The sequence below is a fragment of the Pleurodeles waltl genome, chromosome 4_2 (assembly GCF_031143425.1).
Source record: "Pleurodeles waltl isolate 20211129_DDA chromosome 4_2, aPleWal1.hap1.20221129, whole genome shotgun sequence".
Classification (NCBI taxonomy): Eukaryota; Metazoa; Chordata; class Amphibia; order Caudata; family Salamandridae; genus Pleurodeles; species Pleurodeles waltl.
Genome location: NC_090443.1, coordinates 877,798,783 through 877,818,599, shown reverse-complemented (window position 1 = coordinate 877,818,599; position 19,817 = coordinate 877,798,783). Strand labels below are relative to the sequence as shown.

The 19,817-nt window shown below is 44.0% G+C and overlaps 1 protein-coding gene across 2 annotated transcripts in view; it reads left to right on the top strand.

The window, feature by feature from the left end:
- Positions 1-19,817, top strand: part of ZYG11B (zyg-11 family member B, cell cycle regulator) — a 197,410-nt gene that overhangs the window by 168,743 nt on the left and 8,850 nt on the right. For both annotated transcript variants that reach the window (XM_069232657.1, XM_069232656.1), the window contains one exon: positions 19,374-19,471. In XM_069232657.1, coding sequence (XP_069088758.1) covers positions 19,374-19,471 — 98 coding nt within the window. The remainder of the gene's footprint in view (positions 1-19,373; positions 19,472-19,817) is intronic.

The following is a 19,817-nucleotide window of genomic DNA, read 5'->3' as shown; positions in this document are numbered from 1 at the left end:
CGGTCTCACTGCCGACAGGCCAGCGGTGAAGACTGCCAGCCAAACCGCCACTTCCCTCTGCTTACCGCCAAGGTGGTCGGACTGGCGGGCCGGAGATAAGCATCTCAGACCCGGCGGTCCAACTTATACCACTGGCAGTATCACAAGTCCCCTTTCTGCCAGGGATTTTGTGTTGGTAGCATGCCACGAAATCCCTGGTGGAAAGGCTACTGGTGACATGATTTGCGTTCTTGTCACTGGTAGACGACTCCCCTATCTGCCCAAGAGCCCCCCTTCCCTTACAACGTTCCCACCCCCCACAACCCTCCACCCCCGCTCCCAGTAGTGACCCCCCCCATTGCCCCCTTCATGCAGCCCTTACACTCACGCGCACACACAAACGCAACACCCCTAAAACCATACACACACAACACCCCCACTCCCTACATTTACCTCCATTGACATGCATACACACCCCATCCCCCTCCTTTCCTCAACATACATACACACACAACCCCCGCCCCTGCCTACATGCATGCACACACGGACCACAACCCTGCATTCACATTCACATTCACCCACACACATGCATCGCCATCACCACATTTACACACAGACACGCACGCACAAACACTGCCCCTCCCTCTCCCCCATTCATGACACGCACACACACACTCTCACACACATCCATTCACAACCCACCCCTTCTGGAGGACACTTACCTCATCTGACGACCGGTAGCGCCCCACCATCAGGACACTGCCAGGCCGTATTACAGGTCGTAATACGGCTGACGGAGTCCTTTAGACGGGGCTGGCGGTGGAACCGCCTCTGCGCCCCCGACCGCCAGCAGGACTGCTGGAGAATTTCTGCCCAAATTGTGGCAGAAATCCTTCAGTACTCGTAATATGGGGGTCAGAAGACTGCCAACACTGGCAGTCTTCTGGCACCCGTGGCTTCAGCAGTCTTAGGAAAAGACCGCCGCAGTCAGAATGACCACCTAAGTGTTATTCTTCCCCAAAATATAACTTTAATTGTGTGCTCTATGTCTCCCTCATTTTGTATTTTCTCTTTGTACACCCTGTTGGGAGTGGAGACGTGCTTGTCCGCAATTTCGGCTTCAAGAAAGTCGTTAGTTGCTTTCACATACAGAAGCTCTTGCAGATTCCGGTGAACTATTATGACTTCTGCCGCGTTCTCTAGCAGAGTCACTGCCCACGTACTGTTCTTCAGCAAAGTTCTCAGTGTGTCTGGCATTATTCACTGAGATTGCCACAACCTTTTTCTTTTTGAATTGGGGTTTCTGTTGTAGGAGTTTCTTTTTCTTTTTTATTGAAACTTCGGATGAGCGTTGTGAATCATTTCTTATTTTCACATACTCATTTCAGTGTTCAGAGCTCCCTCCTCTCTCACTGTGTTTTGTTGGGTGAGTCCTAGAAGGAACGAGATTGGTGAGTGTCAGTACATTGTTTTTTTTTGTTGTTGTTTTTTTCAAGTTTATCTATGTTCACTGGCCTGTATCGCTGTAGATACACATGCTGTGCATTAGTTCACCATCTAGTGTTGGGTTCGGAGTGGTACAACTTGTTTTTCTTCGAAGAATGTTTCAAGTCACAGGATCGAGTGCCTCCTCCTCTCGGTGATAGTGTGCATGGGCATCAAGTCCTTTGTTAGATTGTTTTCTCTCCCCCTTCTGGTTCGGACATATGTTCCTCTCGCTCCGAGTTCTCTGCTCTATACAGTCCCAAACGTTTTTCTCCCAGTCTTCCTTTCAGCGACGGTATTGTTTTTGATCACGTTTTCTCTCATAGCGTATTCTTGCTTCAAATTCTTATCCTGAAAGCAACTCCATGCCCTTCGGGGCATTTGCGCCCCTTTTTGAGCCTACATCCTCCACGTGGCATCCAACTATGCAAACCTGGTGGAAAGGACTCAATTTCACTTGCCCTCAGTGCCATTGCAAATTCCCTTACACCGATCAACCCCAGGTGTGTAACTCCACCAACCACAAAGAGCAAATCTTGCGATGCATGTTGATCCTTTCAGTCGAAGAGACGCTTAGAGACTGGTGCTCGTCAACTGGAAATGGTGTCTTGAACTCCAGACGACACACCAGATATCTTCAAGGGTGGAGCACGCACAAGAGACCATCACCACCTGAGGATTCCACCTTTATATCAGCAAGTCATAGCTAGGGCAGCAGCATTTCATAATGTACAGATGCACATTGATTCTATTGAGGCAGACTTTATATTTGACACCCTTGCCACAACACATAGTAAATTTCCTTCCCATGCTCCCAGGCATGCTCCGGCATACTGATGAGATCTTGAAGAGCCCACATTATCACTCCACAACTTGATAAAAAAATGTAAGGATGCACCCACAGACCCTCTGTTCATAAAGACTTGGGTTCCTCCCGACTCTATTGTGACGTCAACTGCCCACAAAAGGGCCAATAGTCTATCCACAGGTGACACTCCCCCTCCTAAGAAGGCAAGCAGGCAAAAGGGTTGCAGCTCGGGCAGCCAATCACTGGTGTATTGCTAACGCACAAGCCTTGCTAGCACGAAATGACAGGGTGCATTGGGATGACTTGGATGAGCTCCTTCAATATTTCCATTAAGAGCATCGCAAAAGTGGTTGCAAAATTGTTGCAGAAGGACAAAATATTACAAATAATTCCATTTGTTGTGCGCTCAATGCTGCTAATGCTGCACACAGCATTAACACCAGTGTCATTACAAGACATGCTTGGCTCAGGTGTTCAAGGTTCAAACCAGAGATACAACAGGCAGTGTTAAACATGCCTTTCCATAAGGAGCACATGCATGGCCCCCTTGTCGACACTACATTAGTAAAGTTGAAAAAAGATAATGAAACCGCCAAAGCTATGGGGGCACTCCAAGCCACTGCACATCGTGGTACTTTTTGTCGCCCAAGTTTCACAAGAGGTTTTAGGTCATCCTATACATACCAGTCTTCCACACAAAGCAAGGCCTCCTCTCAGTCCTGTACCAGAGGGCTTTATAGGGGTTCCTATAGCGTAAACAGAAAAGGCAGAGGAAAGCCATCCACTTCTAGAGGCTCGACCTCCACCTTTCACCGCCACACACCACTCCTGTAGGGGTAAAACTTCAGCATTGTTACCCACAGTGGTCAGATACCAAAACCGACCACTGGGTTCTTTTAATTATCAAAAATCGTTGTTACTGTCTGGAGCTCATTTCCACTCCACCAAACATACCCCCTCGCACTCAAAGCTCTCACAAGAACATCTCACTCTTGGCAAGGAGGAAGTGCAATCTCTTCTCAAAGGGGCAAGAGAGCCAGTTCCACTAAAACATCAAGATTCAGGAGTATATTCCCTGTACTTTCTTATAGCCAAAAAAGACGATTCACTTAGACCAATTCTTGAACTCAGACCATTAAACCAATGCACTCTATCAGAGCATTTCCACATGGTCACACTTCAAGATGTCATTCCCCTTCACAAACAAGGCGACTTTAGGACATCGTTAGATCTAAAAGACGCTTACTTTCACGTTCCAATCCATCCAGCACACTGCAAATATCTCAGATTCGTGGTGGCAGGAAAACATTACCAGTGCAAGGTTTTACCTTTTGGGGTCACAACCGCTCCCAGAGTATTCAACAAGTGTCTCACAGTAGTTGACACACACCTCAGAAGACAACACATTCATGTCTTCCCTTACTTGGACGACTAACTTATCAAATCCAGCACCCTACAACAATGTCAGCATCACACTCAAATCACAATCAGTATCCTACTCTAGGATTCACAACCACTTATCTCAAATCCCATCTCCAACAGCTTCAGATACAACTTTATCTCGACACAGTTCTCAATACACAATTGGTGCTAGCATTCCCCAGCCCAGTCTGTGTTCAGACTTTTCAATCATTGATTTTTCAGTTAACGGAAAATCATTCATACACAGTGAGGACTTTCATTCGTCTGTGAGGGATGATGGCATCCTGTATTGCCATTCTTCCTCATGCCAGACTTCACATGATTCCCCTTCAACATTGGCTCTCTCGTCAGTGGTCTCAGACAAAGGGTCAATTGGAAGATCTAGTGTTGTTGGACTGCCAAGCTCCTTCCTCTCTGCAGTGGTGGAATTCCACAAACCTTATGAAAGGGCGGCCCTTTTTAGACCCTGTTCTTCAGATCAATCTCACTACCAACGCATCACAGATCATTTTGGGAGCTTATATCCACAAACCTACTGTTCAAGGTCAATGGAATATTACACAACAGTCCTTACACATCAATTACCTCGAATTGCACGCAGTCTTCCTAGCAGAGAAGGCTTTCCTTCCACACTTGCAACACAAAGTAGTACTAGTACGTACAGACAACATGACTACCATGTACTATCTTCAAAAACAGTAGGGGGATACGTTTATCTCTGCTATCCCATTTTGCACAAATAATATGGAAATGGGCAATTCATCACCACATTCACATAGTGGCACAGTATCTCCCAGGAACAGACATTCTGTTTGAAGACCTACACAGTAGGATGCAGCAAAAAGTCCACGTATGGGAACTCCACCTTCAAGCCCTCCAACAGTACTTTCTAAAGTGGGTGGCACCTCAAATAGATCTATTCACCACCGCACAAAACTAAAAATGTAAAAACTTTGCATCCAGGTACCCTCACCCTCAGTCCAAGGACAATGCTCTATGGATGAGTTTGTCAGGGATATTTGCTTACGCTTTTCACCTCTCCCACTCATCCCTTTTCTCGTTCAGAAACTCAAACAATCTTCCCTCACCGTGATAACTTGTAGCTCCCACATGAGCATGTCAACCATGGTTCATAGCACTTCTGGATATCTCACTAGTGCCATACCACAAGTTCCCCCAACAAGCTGAACCTTCTAACACAGAATTGAGGACAAAAAAGACATCCAGACCCCAAGCCACTCAAACTAGCAGTATGGCTCCTGAGGTCATAGAATATGAATATTTACAACTATTGCAAGAATGTATGGACATGGGTTGTGTAAACTCACAACTAGACAACTAGGGTAGAAACATTTTCTGCTACTGCCAACCTCAAAACATTACCCCCTCTCAAGCCAGCTGTTCAAGAGATTGTTTGTTACTTACTGCATTTGCAAAAAGCTAATTTAGCTTACACATCCATTCAACTTCATTTAGCAGCTATATCTGCATACCTTCAAAACAGACAGCATAATTCTTTATTTAGGATTCCAGTCATTAAGGCATTCATGGAAGGACTTAAGAGTCATTCCACCAAGGCTCATGCACCCCCCTTTTGAGCCACTACATTTATGTCCATTACAGTTCCTATCATAGAAGGTGGCTTTCACTACCCTTAGATGTGTAGGTGAGATCCAGGTGTTAACCCTGGAAGAACCATTCTTCCAGGTTCACAAATATAAAGTAGTTCTTCAAACTAGTCCTAAATTCCTACCAAAGGCAAAACGTACCTCTCATACCTAGAGTACACTCTACTAGGAAGGAGGGTGCTTCAATGGCTTTCATAGGGAACATTCATAAAGCAGACATTTGTGAAGTAGCTACATGGTCTACACCACATACCTTCACAAAACACTATTGTGTAGATGTACTTGTAAGTCAACAAGTCTGTGTTGGCCAAGCAGTACTTGGGATGCTTTTCCAAACAATTGCAACTCCTGCACTCTAGCCACTGCATTATGGAGGGACTGCTTTTCAATCTATGCACAGCATGTGTATCTACAGACACACATGCCATTGAACCGAAAATGTTACCTACCAGTAGACATCTGTTCATTGCATGTAGTGCTGTAGATTCACAAGACTGGAGAACATTTCGACATAACAGAAGTAGAACTACTGCAGACAACTGTCTCGGTCTGAGATACAGAGTCAGAGCAGGAATCTTAGGAAGACAGACTCGTCACAGCCGGCCAGCATGTGAGTACGTCTGCCCCTGCACCCCCACATAAGAAAAAACAGAAGGCCATGGCTCGGCCTGAAAAAAGACCGTCGGTGACTGACCCTTGAGTTCAGCACCGAAAAAGGCCACCCCTCCGAAAACCTCGGAGTCGACAAAAAGCTCCATTTCAGACTCCAGTAGACAACAATTTTCAGAGTCGAAAATAAGAAAAACAGTTTCAGAGCCGAGACCTTCCTCATCATTTTCGATCCTGAAAAAACATCACATTTTGGAGCCAAAAAAGACAGCATATACAGAGAAACACAGACTTTCAAAAAGACTTAAAGAAAGCCATAAAACCTCTGAGGAGGAGTCAGAGATTGAACCAATCCTTCAAATTATGGATGAGAGGAAGTCCAGGATCCACATCTATAAAGAAACAGGGAGAATCATCGCAGCACCTCCTTTAAAAACAAAGAGAAAGCTGGCATTTCAGGAGGAATTGGCAGCCCCCAGCTAAAGTCTCAAAACAGAAAGAGATGCCAGCACCTCCTCAGTCTTCTCCTCCTCATTATCCTCCTCATTCTCCACACCTACCTACCTCGCCTCAGATAAGACCTACACCAATGCATTCTCCAACGCATTCGTATGACTCACAACAAGGTACTGTTGATCCATGAGATATTTACGACCCTGATCCCATCCCAAGCAACGACCCAGGTAGCTACCCCTCTAAACCATCTTCATCTGAAGATACTACAGTATATAATCAGGTGATAGCTAGGGCTGCAGCCTATCATGGGGTTACAATGCACACAGAACCACTAGAGGAAGATTTAGTATTCAATACATTATCCTCAACTCATTCTAGGTCCCAATGCTACCAGGCATGGTAAAACATGCAGACCAAATTTTTTATGAGCCTGTGAAAGCACAAATTATAACACCTAGAATAGAAAAAAGTACAAACCCTCACCTTCTGACCCTGATTATATCACCCATCAGGTACCACCTGATTCAGTAGTGGTTAGTGCTGCCAGGAAGAGAGCAAATAGTCAGTCCTCAGGGGTTGCATCCCAAGCAGCAAACCAATGGAGAACAGCAAATTCACAAGCACTACTAGATCGTTATGATAGAGCCCATTGGGACGAAATGCAGGAAATAATACAGCATCTGCACAAAGAGCACTAAAAAAAGGCTCAACAGTTAGTAGAAGAAGGGCAAGCTATTACAAATAACCAAATAAGATCTGCACTTGATACAATTCTGTTACAAAAAGAGGTCCAATCTCTACTACTCAAACAAGCAGTAGAGTTAGTTCCACAGTCTCTGCTAGGAACAGGAGTTTATTCACTATACTTTCTAATTCCCAAAAAGGATAGCACCCTCAGGCCAATATTAGACCTCAGGCCCCTCAATCTTTACATCCTATCAGAACATTTTCACATGGTAACTTTACAGGATGTTATCCCACTGCTACAAAACCAAGATTTTATGACAGCCTTTGACCTCCATGATGCGTATTTCCACATAGCCATCCATCCTGCTCACAGATAGTACCTCAGGTTTGCCATTCAAGGTAAACACTACCAGTTCAAAGTGTTACCCTTTGGAATAACAACAGCTCCAAGGGTATTCACAAAGTGCTTGGCAGTAGTAGCAGCCTACCTAAGAAGACAACATATACATGTCTTTCCATATCTAGACGATTGGCTAATAAAATCAAGCAGTCGTACACAATGCCAAAATCATACGTTATGTAATACAAACCTTACACACACTAGGTTTCTCCATAAACTACCAAAAGTCACACCTTCAACCAGCACAACTACAACCGTATTTGGGTGCAATCCTAAATACTCAACAAGCTCTAGAGTATCCAAATACACAAAGGATACAAGCTTTCCAAAATCTAATTCCACAAATACAACCAAATCGACAATACGCTGTAAGATTTGTCATGAAAATCCTAGGAATGATGGCATCTTGCATTGCGATTGTTCCACACGGAAGATTAAACATGCGGCCCTTACAACAGTGCCTTGCACAACAATAGTCACAGGGTCACGGTCAACTCCAAGATCTAGTGTTGATAGACCACCAAACATATATGTACCTTCAATGGTGGAATTGCACCAATTTAATCAAGGGACGGTCATTTCAAGACCCTGTGCCTCAGACCATAATTACAACAGATGCATCAATGATTGGTTGGAGAACTTACCTAAACAATCACAACATTCAAGGACAATGGGATGTCAAACAGAAAGAGCTACACATAAACCACTTGGAGTTATTAGCTGTGTTTATGGCCCTCAAGGCCTTTCAACCTCTTCTCACACAGAAGAATGTTCTTATCAAAACAGGCAACATGACAACCATGTATTATCTCTATAAACAGGGAAGGACACATTCATCCCAACTGTCCCTTCTAGCCCAAAAAATTTGGAAACTGGCAATCCACAACCAAATTCATCTATTAGCACAGTACATCCCAGGGACACACAATCAGTTGGCAGATATCCTCTGCAGAAATCACCACCAAACTCACGAATGGGAGATTCATCCTCAGGTAGTTCAAGAGTACTTTCAAAAGTGGGGAACACCGAACATCCCTCGATCTCGCAACAAGCAAAAACACAACATGCCAAAACTTTGCATCCAGACACCCACATCTGCTATCCAAGAGCAATGCTCTATGGATCAATTGGTCAGGGATATTTGCGTACGCTTTTCCCCCTCTCCCACTCCTTCCATTTCTAGTCAACAAGTTGCGTCAAACTTCACTCAACATGATACTCATAGCACTAACATGGGCACGTCCGCCATGGTACACAACATTACTAGATCTATCTGTAGTACAATGGGACACTCAGCAAAGACAGTTTCACATAAATCACTTAGAACTACTGGCAGTATTTCTAGCGTTAAAAGCATTTCAACCCATAATAAGCCACAAACACCTCCTTGTCAAAACAGACAACATGACAACAATGTATTATCTGAACAAACAGGGAGGAACACACTCAACACAGTTGTGTCTCCTGGCACAGAGAATATGGCATTGGGCGATTCACAACCACATTCGCCTAATAGCACAGTTTATTCCAGGGATTCAGAATCAGTTAGCAGACAATCTTTCTCGGGATCACCAACAGATCCACGAATGGGAGATTCACCCCCAAATACTAAACACTTACTTCCAAAGATGGGGAACACCACAAATAGACCTATTTGCAACAAAAGAAAACGCAAAATGCCAAAACTTCGCATCCAGATACCCACAGGATCAGTCTAAGGGCAATGCGTTATGGATGAGTTGGTCAGGGATATTTGCATACGCTTTTCCCCCTCTCCAACTCCTTCCATATCTGGTAAACAAATTGAGTCAAAACAAACTCAAACTCATACTAATAGCACCAACTTGGGGAAGACAACCTTGGTACACAACACTACTAGACCTCTCAGTAGTGCCTCATGTCAAACTACCAAATAAACCAGATCTGTTAACTCAACACAAACAACAGTTCAAACACCCAAATCCAGCATCGCTAAATCTAGCAATTTGACTCCTGAAATCTTAGAATTCGGACACTTAGACCTTACACAGGAATTTATGGAGGTCATAAAACAAGCTAGGAAACCAACCACTAGACATTGCTCTGCAAATAAGTGGAAAAGATTTGTTTATTGTTGCCATAATAATCAAATCCAGCCATTACACGCATCTGCTAAAGACATTGTAAGCTACTTACTACATTTGCAAAAGTCAAAGCTAGCTTTTTCATCCATTAAAATACATCTTACCGCAATTTCAGCTTATCTGCAAATTACGCACTCAACTTCATTATTTAGGATACCAGTCATAAAAGCGTTTATGGAAGGCCTAAAGAGAATTATACCACCAAGAACACCACCAGTTCCTTCGTGGAACCTCAACATTGTCTTAACTCGACTCATGGGTCCACCTTTCGAACCTATGCACTCATGTGAAATGCAATACTTAACATGGAAAGTTGCATTTCTAATTGCTATCACATCTCTAAGAAGAGTAAGTGAGATACAAGCATTTACCATACAAGAACCATTTATTCAGATACACAAGCATAAAGTAGTCTTACGAACAAATCCTAAATTCTTACCAAAAGTCATATCACCGTTCCACTTGAATCAAACAGTAGAACTACCAGTGTTCTTCCCACAGCCAGATTCGGTAGCTGAAAGAGCACTACATACATTAGACATCAAAAGAGCGTTAATGTACTACATTGACAGAACAAAACAAATTGGGAAAACAAAACATTTATTGCTTTCCAAAAACCTCATACAGGAAATTCAATTTCAAAACAAGGCATTGCTAGATGGATAGTTAAGTGCATTCAAACTTGTTATCTCAAAGCAAAAAGAGAACTGCCTATTACACCAAAGGCACACTCGACTAGAAAGAAAGGTGCTACCATGGCCTTTCTAGGAAATATTCCAATGACTGAAATATGTAAGGCAGCCACATGGTCTACGCCTCATACGTTTACCAAACACTACTGCGTGGATGTGTTAGTGGCACAACAAGCCACAGTAGGCCAAGCAGTACTACGAACATTGTTTCAAACAACTTCAACTCCTACAGGCTGAACCACCGCTTTTGGGGAGATAAATGCTTACTAGTCTATGCAAAGCATGTGTATCTGCAGCTACACATGCCATCGAACGGAAAATGTCACTTACCCAGTGTACATCTGTTCATGGCATGAGTCGCTGCAGATTCACATGTGCCCACCCGCCTCCCCGGGAGCCTGTAGCTGTTTCAAAGTTGATCTTGAACATTTGTAAATTTGTAAATATATCACTTTAAACTACATTATGTACATACATATTCACTCCATTGCATGGGCACTATTACTATAATACACAACTCCCACCTCACCCTCTGCGGGGAAAACAATCTAAGATGGAGTCGACGCCCATGCGCAATGGAGCCGAAATGGGAGGAGTCCCTCGATCTCGTGACTCGAAAAGACTTCTTCGAAGAAAAACAACTTGTAACACTCCGAGCCCAACACTAGATGGCGGGATGTGCAAAGCATGTGAATCTGCAGCGACTCATGCCACGAACAGATGTACACTGGGTAAGTGACATTTTCAATACATGTAGTGCTATAGATTCACATGCTGTGCATAGGCTTTCCATCTAATGTTGGGTTCGGAGTGGTACATGCAGTGTGTACACACACACTCTCACACTCTGCATGGCCATCTTTCTCTTTCCAAACTACTTCACTCTCCCGCCTGCTAATCTAACAAAGGGTTCAAGGCAAATGAGCACTATCAGTGAGAGGAGTTGTACCACTCCGAAGCCAACATTAGATGGAGAGCCTATGCACAGCATGTGACTCTATAGCACTACATACCGCGGACAGATGTCTACTGGTAAGTACAATTTTCCTTTCTAAGGTTGTAGTGTTTCTCAGAGGTCCCAGATATTCTCCTCTTCCTTTTTTATTATCTTTATTAGGCTTTTGTGTACCCTAGCATTTTTTTAGAACCCTCATGTGCTTGTTTGGTAGAATCCTTATTGTATTTCCCTTGTAGTTGTGGGTTACCTGGTCTGGCTGCAAGACTATCACGACCTATACTGGTATGGGTTTCGGCAATCATTTTTGGCAGCTCACATTCTTGGTTCTCTGCCAGAACATCCTTTAGCTGCTGGTGTACTGCCAATTCTACTGCTTCCCTTTTAGGATTAACTAATATTTTTGAGGATACTGTGGCAAAATTACCCATTAATTGCATTCCCATTCCCATGTCCAGGGCCGGGGTATCCCTGTTTTCATCTTGAATCTGCTTTAACACTTTTGGAGGATTCGCAAGTGTTGGTGTAGCGTGTGTGGTAGTGTAGAGTGCAGCAAAAACTGCACCCCAGGTGGCTAAATTGTCCACTATTGGGAACCATCCCAAGTGGCAAGCAAATTTCTAGAATTCTTTGGTTCCCCTGGTGTCCTCTATGGAGGAACACTGCTTCCAAAACCCTTATTTTTTGTGCTAGCCAAAACGTAATTCCTTCACGTTTGGCGGGCACCTTGCCCATTACTGAATGCACAGTTGTAGGATTTACTGTTGTAGCCAAATCTGGTTGCGCTGGAGGAGCCCTTGCTGGGCAAGTGTTTAAGGTTTGTGTTACAAATTGTATTAACCATCTGTATATTACTACTAAATGATTGTAAGTGGCATACGTCCACTACTTGTAAGTTTCCTACATTAGGGTGTGGTGTATATGTGGCCAATTCTTGCCATTAGGACCTTCATTACTTATAGTACCTAGTCTAAGGTTTTGTTGCCTGTTGGACCTGGCCCTTTTTACAGAGTCATCTTCAAACTTTTTGACTTCCTCCTCCTATTTTATTTCTGACCCTTTTTGTTTACGTTAAGACTCTGGGCACTTTACCACTGCTGATCAGTGCTAAAGTGCATGTGCCCTCCCTTCTAAACTTGGTATGAATGGCTTACACCTAATTGGCACATTTAATTTAGCTGTAAATCCCTTGTACAGTGGTACCTCTATACCCAGGGTCACACCTGCCTCTGTGAAGGCTGTCCTCTGGCCTCACACCAACAGCTAATTTACACCCCTTGTGATGTCTGGGGCCAGTGCTGGAGGAGAAAGGAAGCACTCCTGTAACCAGTTGGTGCTGGTTGGAAACCCTTCTCCCCCTTTATGGAGCCTGCTCAAAATGTGTATAAGTGCAGGGGATTGTCCTCCACATTTTAAGAGGAATTTTGGAACTGGGACAGAACCTCTGTCAGAAGGACTACTGCACGGCAAAGGACTCATCTGTACTGCTCTTCTGTTTGTTACCCTGCTGTCTGCTGGGTGGCACAAAGGACTCATCAAGTTTGTTCTTCTGCTTGTTTCCCTGCTACCAGTATTCTCTGACCCAGACTTCCCTGGCACTGCTGGACTGCCAGGAGGAACCGCCCCCTACCTGCCATTAGGGTGTGGGCTTGCCTGGTCCTGTGAGCCCCAGTGTTTCTCCCAGGAATCCGGGTGCGTGGAGGGCACTGGTTTTTGTTCCTGGTCTCACCACAAGTCTAGCACCTGAAGAGCGCTACAGTTCTCTTTACTGAATGTTACTTGGTGCAGGGAGGTCGCTTTATCATTTGTTCTCCCAGATCGAGGGGAGCACTGTGCTCAATCGCTCTAGAGCATGGAGAGTGCTCCATTCCATCACCAGAGTGCAGGGCCGGGCACTTGTGATCGACAGAGAAGAGGAGCGCTCTAACTGCTGTGGGTTCTGGTGGCGCATCAAAGCTCTTGTGGCATCTTAATTATGCCTTCCCCCATGCTGGAGGACTAGAGCAGATCTGCTAACTGCTGTGCTAGCCTAACCGAAGCTCGCCCCCCCTCCTCCCCTGCAGTTCCCCCATGGCACTGGCAAGCACCGTCTTTTGTGGATCCACATCCGCAACCCAGTGGCTGACACCGGAGCCTGCCCTGGGGAGAGAGGTGATAGCCCAGGAGGCCCTGGAGGGTTCCTGATGTGCTGATCCAGGGAAGCAGTGCTTGGGGGCAGAGCACAGCCGTGCTGTATGCACCCTGGCGGCTGTTGTGTGATTTCTTTTCCTTCTTGGGTGTGGGGGAAATGGAGCCAGCTGGAACCACCCCTCCCTACAGCTATGGCACCTGTTGAAATGCGGGGACCAATTGCAACCTCCCTTAAGGAGGCGGAGGGGAGAACCTCCTTACAGGGCATTAACAGGCCTCCCGAGGAGGCAGAGGGTTGCCCCTCTCCCCCTCCCGATGATACAGTAACTAGGATGGGGTGGCGACCCTTGACTGAGGTCCCCGATCCATTTCAGGTTTTATATTTTATTTTTGTTGTGGAAATTAACGTCCCTGATCTAGAAGGAGCGCAGGAGCTCCTGGGAGGACTGTGGGCTGTGTTAGTTACTGCCCTGATACAGTAGATACGCAGGAGACTTATGTTGAGGATTTTCATTTACTGTATCATTCCTATCAGAAGTGCTGCAACCTTTGGGTTGAAGGTGGGGCTGGTAATTATATTAGGACCTGCCTTCCACAAGTGTATTTCTGTCCCCTTTGTAGGCTGCATACTTCTGTGATCTGACGCATGTTGCAGGTGGTCCTTGCCATGTTGGGGTGACACCCAGGTATTCAGGGTCTACTTTCTATGCAGGGGGGTGGAGTGTATATAATGCCATGCCCTATTGTAGCATTAATGATGACGTGTTTATTAGGATGTGCGTTTTTGGTGATACTGATGACCTGACTACTGTTTGTGTTGCAGAATACCAGTAACCTATATATTTATCTGGCTACTGCTTATTTTCGCAGAGTACTAATAACCTGTGTAATGTTCTGACAACTGCTTATGTAGCAGGGTGTAACTGATACATGTTGTGTTTGGTCTAATCATGTTTTATGCAATACAGTTTATTTTTATTTAACTTGTTATGTTTCCTTTGTAGTGTATTCATTGTGTCAAGTGTGTTGTGCAAACGCTTTACACATTGCCCCTGGGATAAGCATGACTGCTCATGCCAAGCTACCAAGGGGATGAGCCGGGGTTATCTTGGGTGTGTAACTCTCTCGCCCTGACTAGAGTGATGGGTTCTGCCTGGCTTAGGTGCATAACCTAGCCAACCAGCAACCCCATTTCTAACAGCGTCAACAATAAAAATTGGTGGTCTTTTAAAGCTAGTGTTGTTTTTAAATATGCATGTGGTCTGTATCGTGCAGGTGTATTTACTATTGTGTAATGGTGAAATGTGTGTGTGTTTGTCATCTGCTACTGGACAAGTGACCCAAGAATAGAAAATTTCACTTATGCATGCTTTGTGTGCCTCAACTACGAACATAACTTCTCCTCCCTCTTCAGTGAGGCTATTATTTATTAAATGTATTGTAAGAGGGAGTCTCATGTTTGCTGCGATTGCTCCCATTGAGGGACTGCCATATTTAAAAACGGTCAGGTCAGAGATTGAAACACCAAATGTGGGGAAATCCTTTTTTAAGGTTCAATTTTGAACAACCTATGGTCTACAATAGGTACCTGATATTGATCTGAGGAGGATATTGCCCTACTACCACAGAAGTCTCCCTATAAGTTGATGTCTTTAGCACATAAGGAGACAGAGATACTCGGGAGATCCATAAAATTAGTACCTAACCAAAGTTGGTGGCCCCATGTTGTAGGACTCTCGTCATGGAGACGAGACTGCTGGTTCGGGCGGCAGCACCACTGCAGGTGGGGGACTGTGGCTATCCCACACCATCTGGTAGATGTCAGCCTAACCCTTTCAGCTAGCTAGGATCTCCACTCCCAAACCCAAAAGTAAAGGTGACTTGAGGCAGCCTAATGCATGACACTCGGACTCCTCAAGGAAGTTGTGGTAGAACAGATCTTACCCCTTTCTCTCAGTCACAAAAGTTTCAGACAAACAGAAGCAGGATTTGGTTCAATGCATTTATTGAAGCAACTGCGTTCCATGTAGAAAGGCATGACTTGGGATTATTAGGAAACACAGCACAATCATTATTGTGACCAGGAACGTGAAACAGATAAAAAGTCACAATATCCTGTCACACTAATGAATTTAAATCCCTACCTGCACACCTAAAAATCTACAGGAGAGCAGCAGCAATGTTAGCCCTAATCTGCCCATGCTAGTCTCTGCAAGAAAGCCCCATCCCCAGACTAAATAATGAGGGTCTTGTCTGTTGGTCTGCTGGCAGTTCTCCCAAGTGGATGGAGCAACAAGGCCATGTTCAGCAGAGCTGCAACAACATTGTACAGCGGGAGCTGGCTGGCTGGAATGTCCCCTCTAACCTGGCTTGGGGCAGCATGTTTTTTAACAGAACGTGTTGTTCTGAGAACTGCCCTGACATGGCAATGCGCCTTTTCTGTATAAGGTTGACATTGCACTCATAGACAGGCAGTATTCAGTAAATATGATGTACAGCCTTGGGCAGAGGACAAGATGAAATGTCGTACAAAAGAACTAATACATTCTCTGTGGAATGCCAGCTGATAAAAATAGTAAGACATCTCTGCTAATATGAAGTCATGCTCAAATAATAAAAAGGAATAAATGAAATGAACTAGGTAAAAGGGCGCAGGCCCAGAGCTGAAGTGAGTGTGCCCAAACAAAGTGCTAAATTAACCCCACAAGGGAGGCACCAGATGTCTGCATTCTCATGTAATAGGGGCTGGCTAACCAGTTCCTTCTCCAAATAAGTGTAGATGATGGTTTATTTATGGTATTTAGGAAATAATTACTGTCAGTCAAAACTTCCTGATGTTTCAGCTTTCCACTTTTACAAAACGTATTTATATGTCGCTTTTGCATAAATTATTTTATTTCTAATGTGCATGCCAACCTTAAGGGCTTTGTGGCATGGAGACCAAAAGGTAGCTGCATTACACTACGAAAAGAACTGAAGAAGCAAATGTTTTTAAGGCCCTTCTAAAGGACATATGGTCGACGAACAGTTTGTTCCAAAGCTTGGGTGAAGGGCTGGCTTTAGGACGGCACGAGTGGTGCGACCGCACCAGGTGCTGACCTTAGGGGGGCTCTGCGTTTAGCAATGACTTAAAAACTTGTGATTTAAAAGCACCTGCTAAAAAGTTCCTTGTGCATCCAGCCTTCATGAAACAATCAAAATGTCAAGGTACCTCTTGTGAGTAATGTTCCTGCTAGGGAGAGAGATGGGAGTTTTGTCCAGCGGCAGTATCGTAGAGGGTTAATATGCCTAATGCAAAGAAAGGAAATATATTTTATCTGGATAGCTGAGTGGGTTAGTAAAGCCAGCCTTTATAAGCGCTTTAAAACAAATGAAATATATGTGAGAGGTGAGGGGCACATTTGCCAGGTGGTAGTGAGTGAATCCGAGGAGGTGGTCATGGGGTGTGGTGTGCCAAAAAAGACCATTACACAGGGTGCCACTAGCGCTAAAGCCGGCCCTGCTTGGGTGGCCATGAGTCAAAAGGAAAGCCTTCCTGCACAGGCCCTCATGACCCATAGATTAAACACTAGACACCGTTTTTATAGCAAAATGGGGGGTAGGAGGTATGACTGGAAAATGTGAAAAGGTTTAACTTATGTAGAAGATCCTGTGGGAGGATCTGCAGGGATTCGAAATGGGCCCTTTTGATCTACAGCCAGTACTGATGTGTGTCTCCGCAACGTGATCACATTTATGTAAGTTACAGACCATCCTGCCCACAAACGTATGCTTCCATTATGGGACTATCAATAAAGACTGATCCAGGTACAGGTGGCTGCTGTTGTCAATTTAGCAGAGAACGGAAACTGCAACAGTAGATGCCAAATTGGTGTTGGGATGGAATGAGAACATTTTCCTCAAGAGCTCAAGCTTATGGAACCAAGAGTTAGCCACAACACCTGTGCCTATGATATGGAGCTCATAGTGCTTCTGCCTCTGCCCTAAAATTGGGAGATGTGTGGAGGCCATCTACCAATGGATAGGACACAACTTTCTAAATAGAATAATGAGATCGGGTACAGGTTGGACTTAAATGTTAAAATGTGTAGATGGCAAGGAGAAGCCCTTGCAGAAAATCCAAATGAATCCCTGACTTATTTCCTTGCAGATCTTTTCGCTCACTTCTTTTCAAGGTAAATGATTGAGACATTTATATACTGTGCAGCTAAGCCTTTCTTCATTAGTCTCTGTCATTAAACCGCATGGTGTCATGAGGTGGAGTGATCTAAGAGGATAACTACAACTGCATTCCCATCAAGTCCAATGCATTATGCAGGATTTGTTCTGCATTATCCTTGCTGACAGCCATTTTTGGTCCCTGTACTGCAGTGTCTAATTAAATAAGCTGCAGATGTACACAGTGAAATACCCGTCAGCAGGGTTGGAAAGAGATCAGTCACCACAGGGCAAACACAGACCTTGAGAGTACGTTGATGTTTGCCTTGCAGTGAAATGTCTGCAAATGGTCCAGGACTGTGAGAATGCCAACCTTCCTTTTCTGTCCCAGGTGAAAGCCCATTCGGCAAGAATCCTGGTCCGTGAGTATCTTATTTGGAGCAATACTTCCAGTTAGACAACATGACCACAATTTACTATTCCTGACAGGACCTCATGAACATGAGGTAATACCCCGGTTTCCTGGTTCCAGAGAGCACAACAATTTTTTTTACTGCAGTTGTGTAGCGCAAACTCAGCCCAAGGTCATAAGAGTGCTTTTCATGAGCACCAGATTTCATTACACAGGGTGAGATTTTTATTTTTTTAGGCATAGGAAATAATGCGACATCCCCAGAATCAAAGGATGTTGAGCAGATGCGGAGACTTGAAACCTGGTTCCAAAGTTGGCAGCTCTGGCTGTCAGGTCACATACCCTCTTATGGCCAAATCTCGTAGAAATGACCCTTGAAAGCAGCTACAGCATCATGAAAGGGCAAGAGATCTACTCGGTATTCCATATGAGCTCTTCAGGGCTATATACAGTCCTTGATGACGGCTTATTGATGACGTGCACAATTTATAGTTTACTATCCAGGCCTGCTAGTTTAAATATCTGGACCTCTATACTTCAGCATTCCTTTTGCCTTTCCTTCAAGCATCTAATCTTTTGCTCACTTTCAGGCCAGAATGGGATCACAAGACGACCTAGGGAGCATTACACAACACAAATCTTCTACTGTCTACTAATCTGGATTGAAAAGGTTCTTGTATTCGGTGCAGCTTGTTTCACTGTCTTATTTATCTGGGACACATTTGAAATGTGATACTGCCTGAGCTTTGTTTGTGGTAACTCACCTGCTTAGATATAAAAGGGCCTTTTCTTGTAATTGGCCTGTCCACTAAGATATTGGGTTTTGGTGCTCAACTACTTTGGCGATGTATCAGCATTCGAAAAATCCGATTTTTTTATTAGAATAATACTTAGAAGGTCAAACGTTACATCATTTGCACTATTTGATTAATTATTTCATAATGATTTTGAGAATGGCTGTATTAGAAGAGTTTAGTAAATCAGTCAAATAAAACATGTTATCTTTAGTAATGCTTATTACCACACAAAGAAAAGATCGTTATGTAGTTTTAAGATTAATTCTGACTGTGGTGGACATATTCGTTGTAATCGTCTTTTGTTTTTTTTCACTTGCGTGCTAAAAGTAAAATTTAAGCCTTGGTGTGATGCTGTATTAAAATAATACCTTATAAGGTCATTTCCTTCACAAACATGTTTTATTGTGTTATTGTGCAATGGCACTTTCTAATCATTACTGTCTAAACCCTAGGAAGCCCTGCCAGTCAGTTATAAAGTAATTGGTAAGCAAAGAGGTCAAAAACTGCAGCTAAGTGAAGTGACATTAGTAGCACTTTGATATCTAATAATTATAGTAAGGTATGCTACACATACAATAACTGAGGTCTTATCTGCAAATATGAAAATGTATGCAAAATGTTCTTCATTTTAGGTCCTTTAATCCATTTTTCCCACTACTTGGCTGCTTCAGTACTCCGGGTGTCCAACTGTGGGCAGTCTGGGCCTTGCAGCACGTGTGCAGCAAAAATTGTAAGTATTTGTCTTTTCCATCATCTTTTGAAATGTATGTTGTGCGTCAAACATAAATGCACACTGACTGATTTTTAACTTCTGAAGTGGGAAACATTTTCATTATGCACTTTTAGAATATCTTCAAGTCTGTTTGCTTAGCTTTTTATTATGTAGGTATTTTATGTCTGTGTTTAGGTTTACTCTTTCATCTACAGTCAGCTCCTCAAAATGTTTTACCCTTGCTGTTCTCCCACTCCCCCCTAGTTTCAGTATCTCTGTGGAACCTTCCCAAGGATGTTGAACAGTGCTCAAATGAAATTCAGTTAAGAGAGGGTGAAGATACACGGACACCTTTGATCATGTT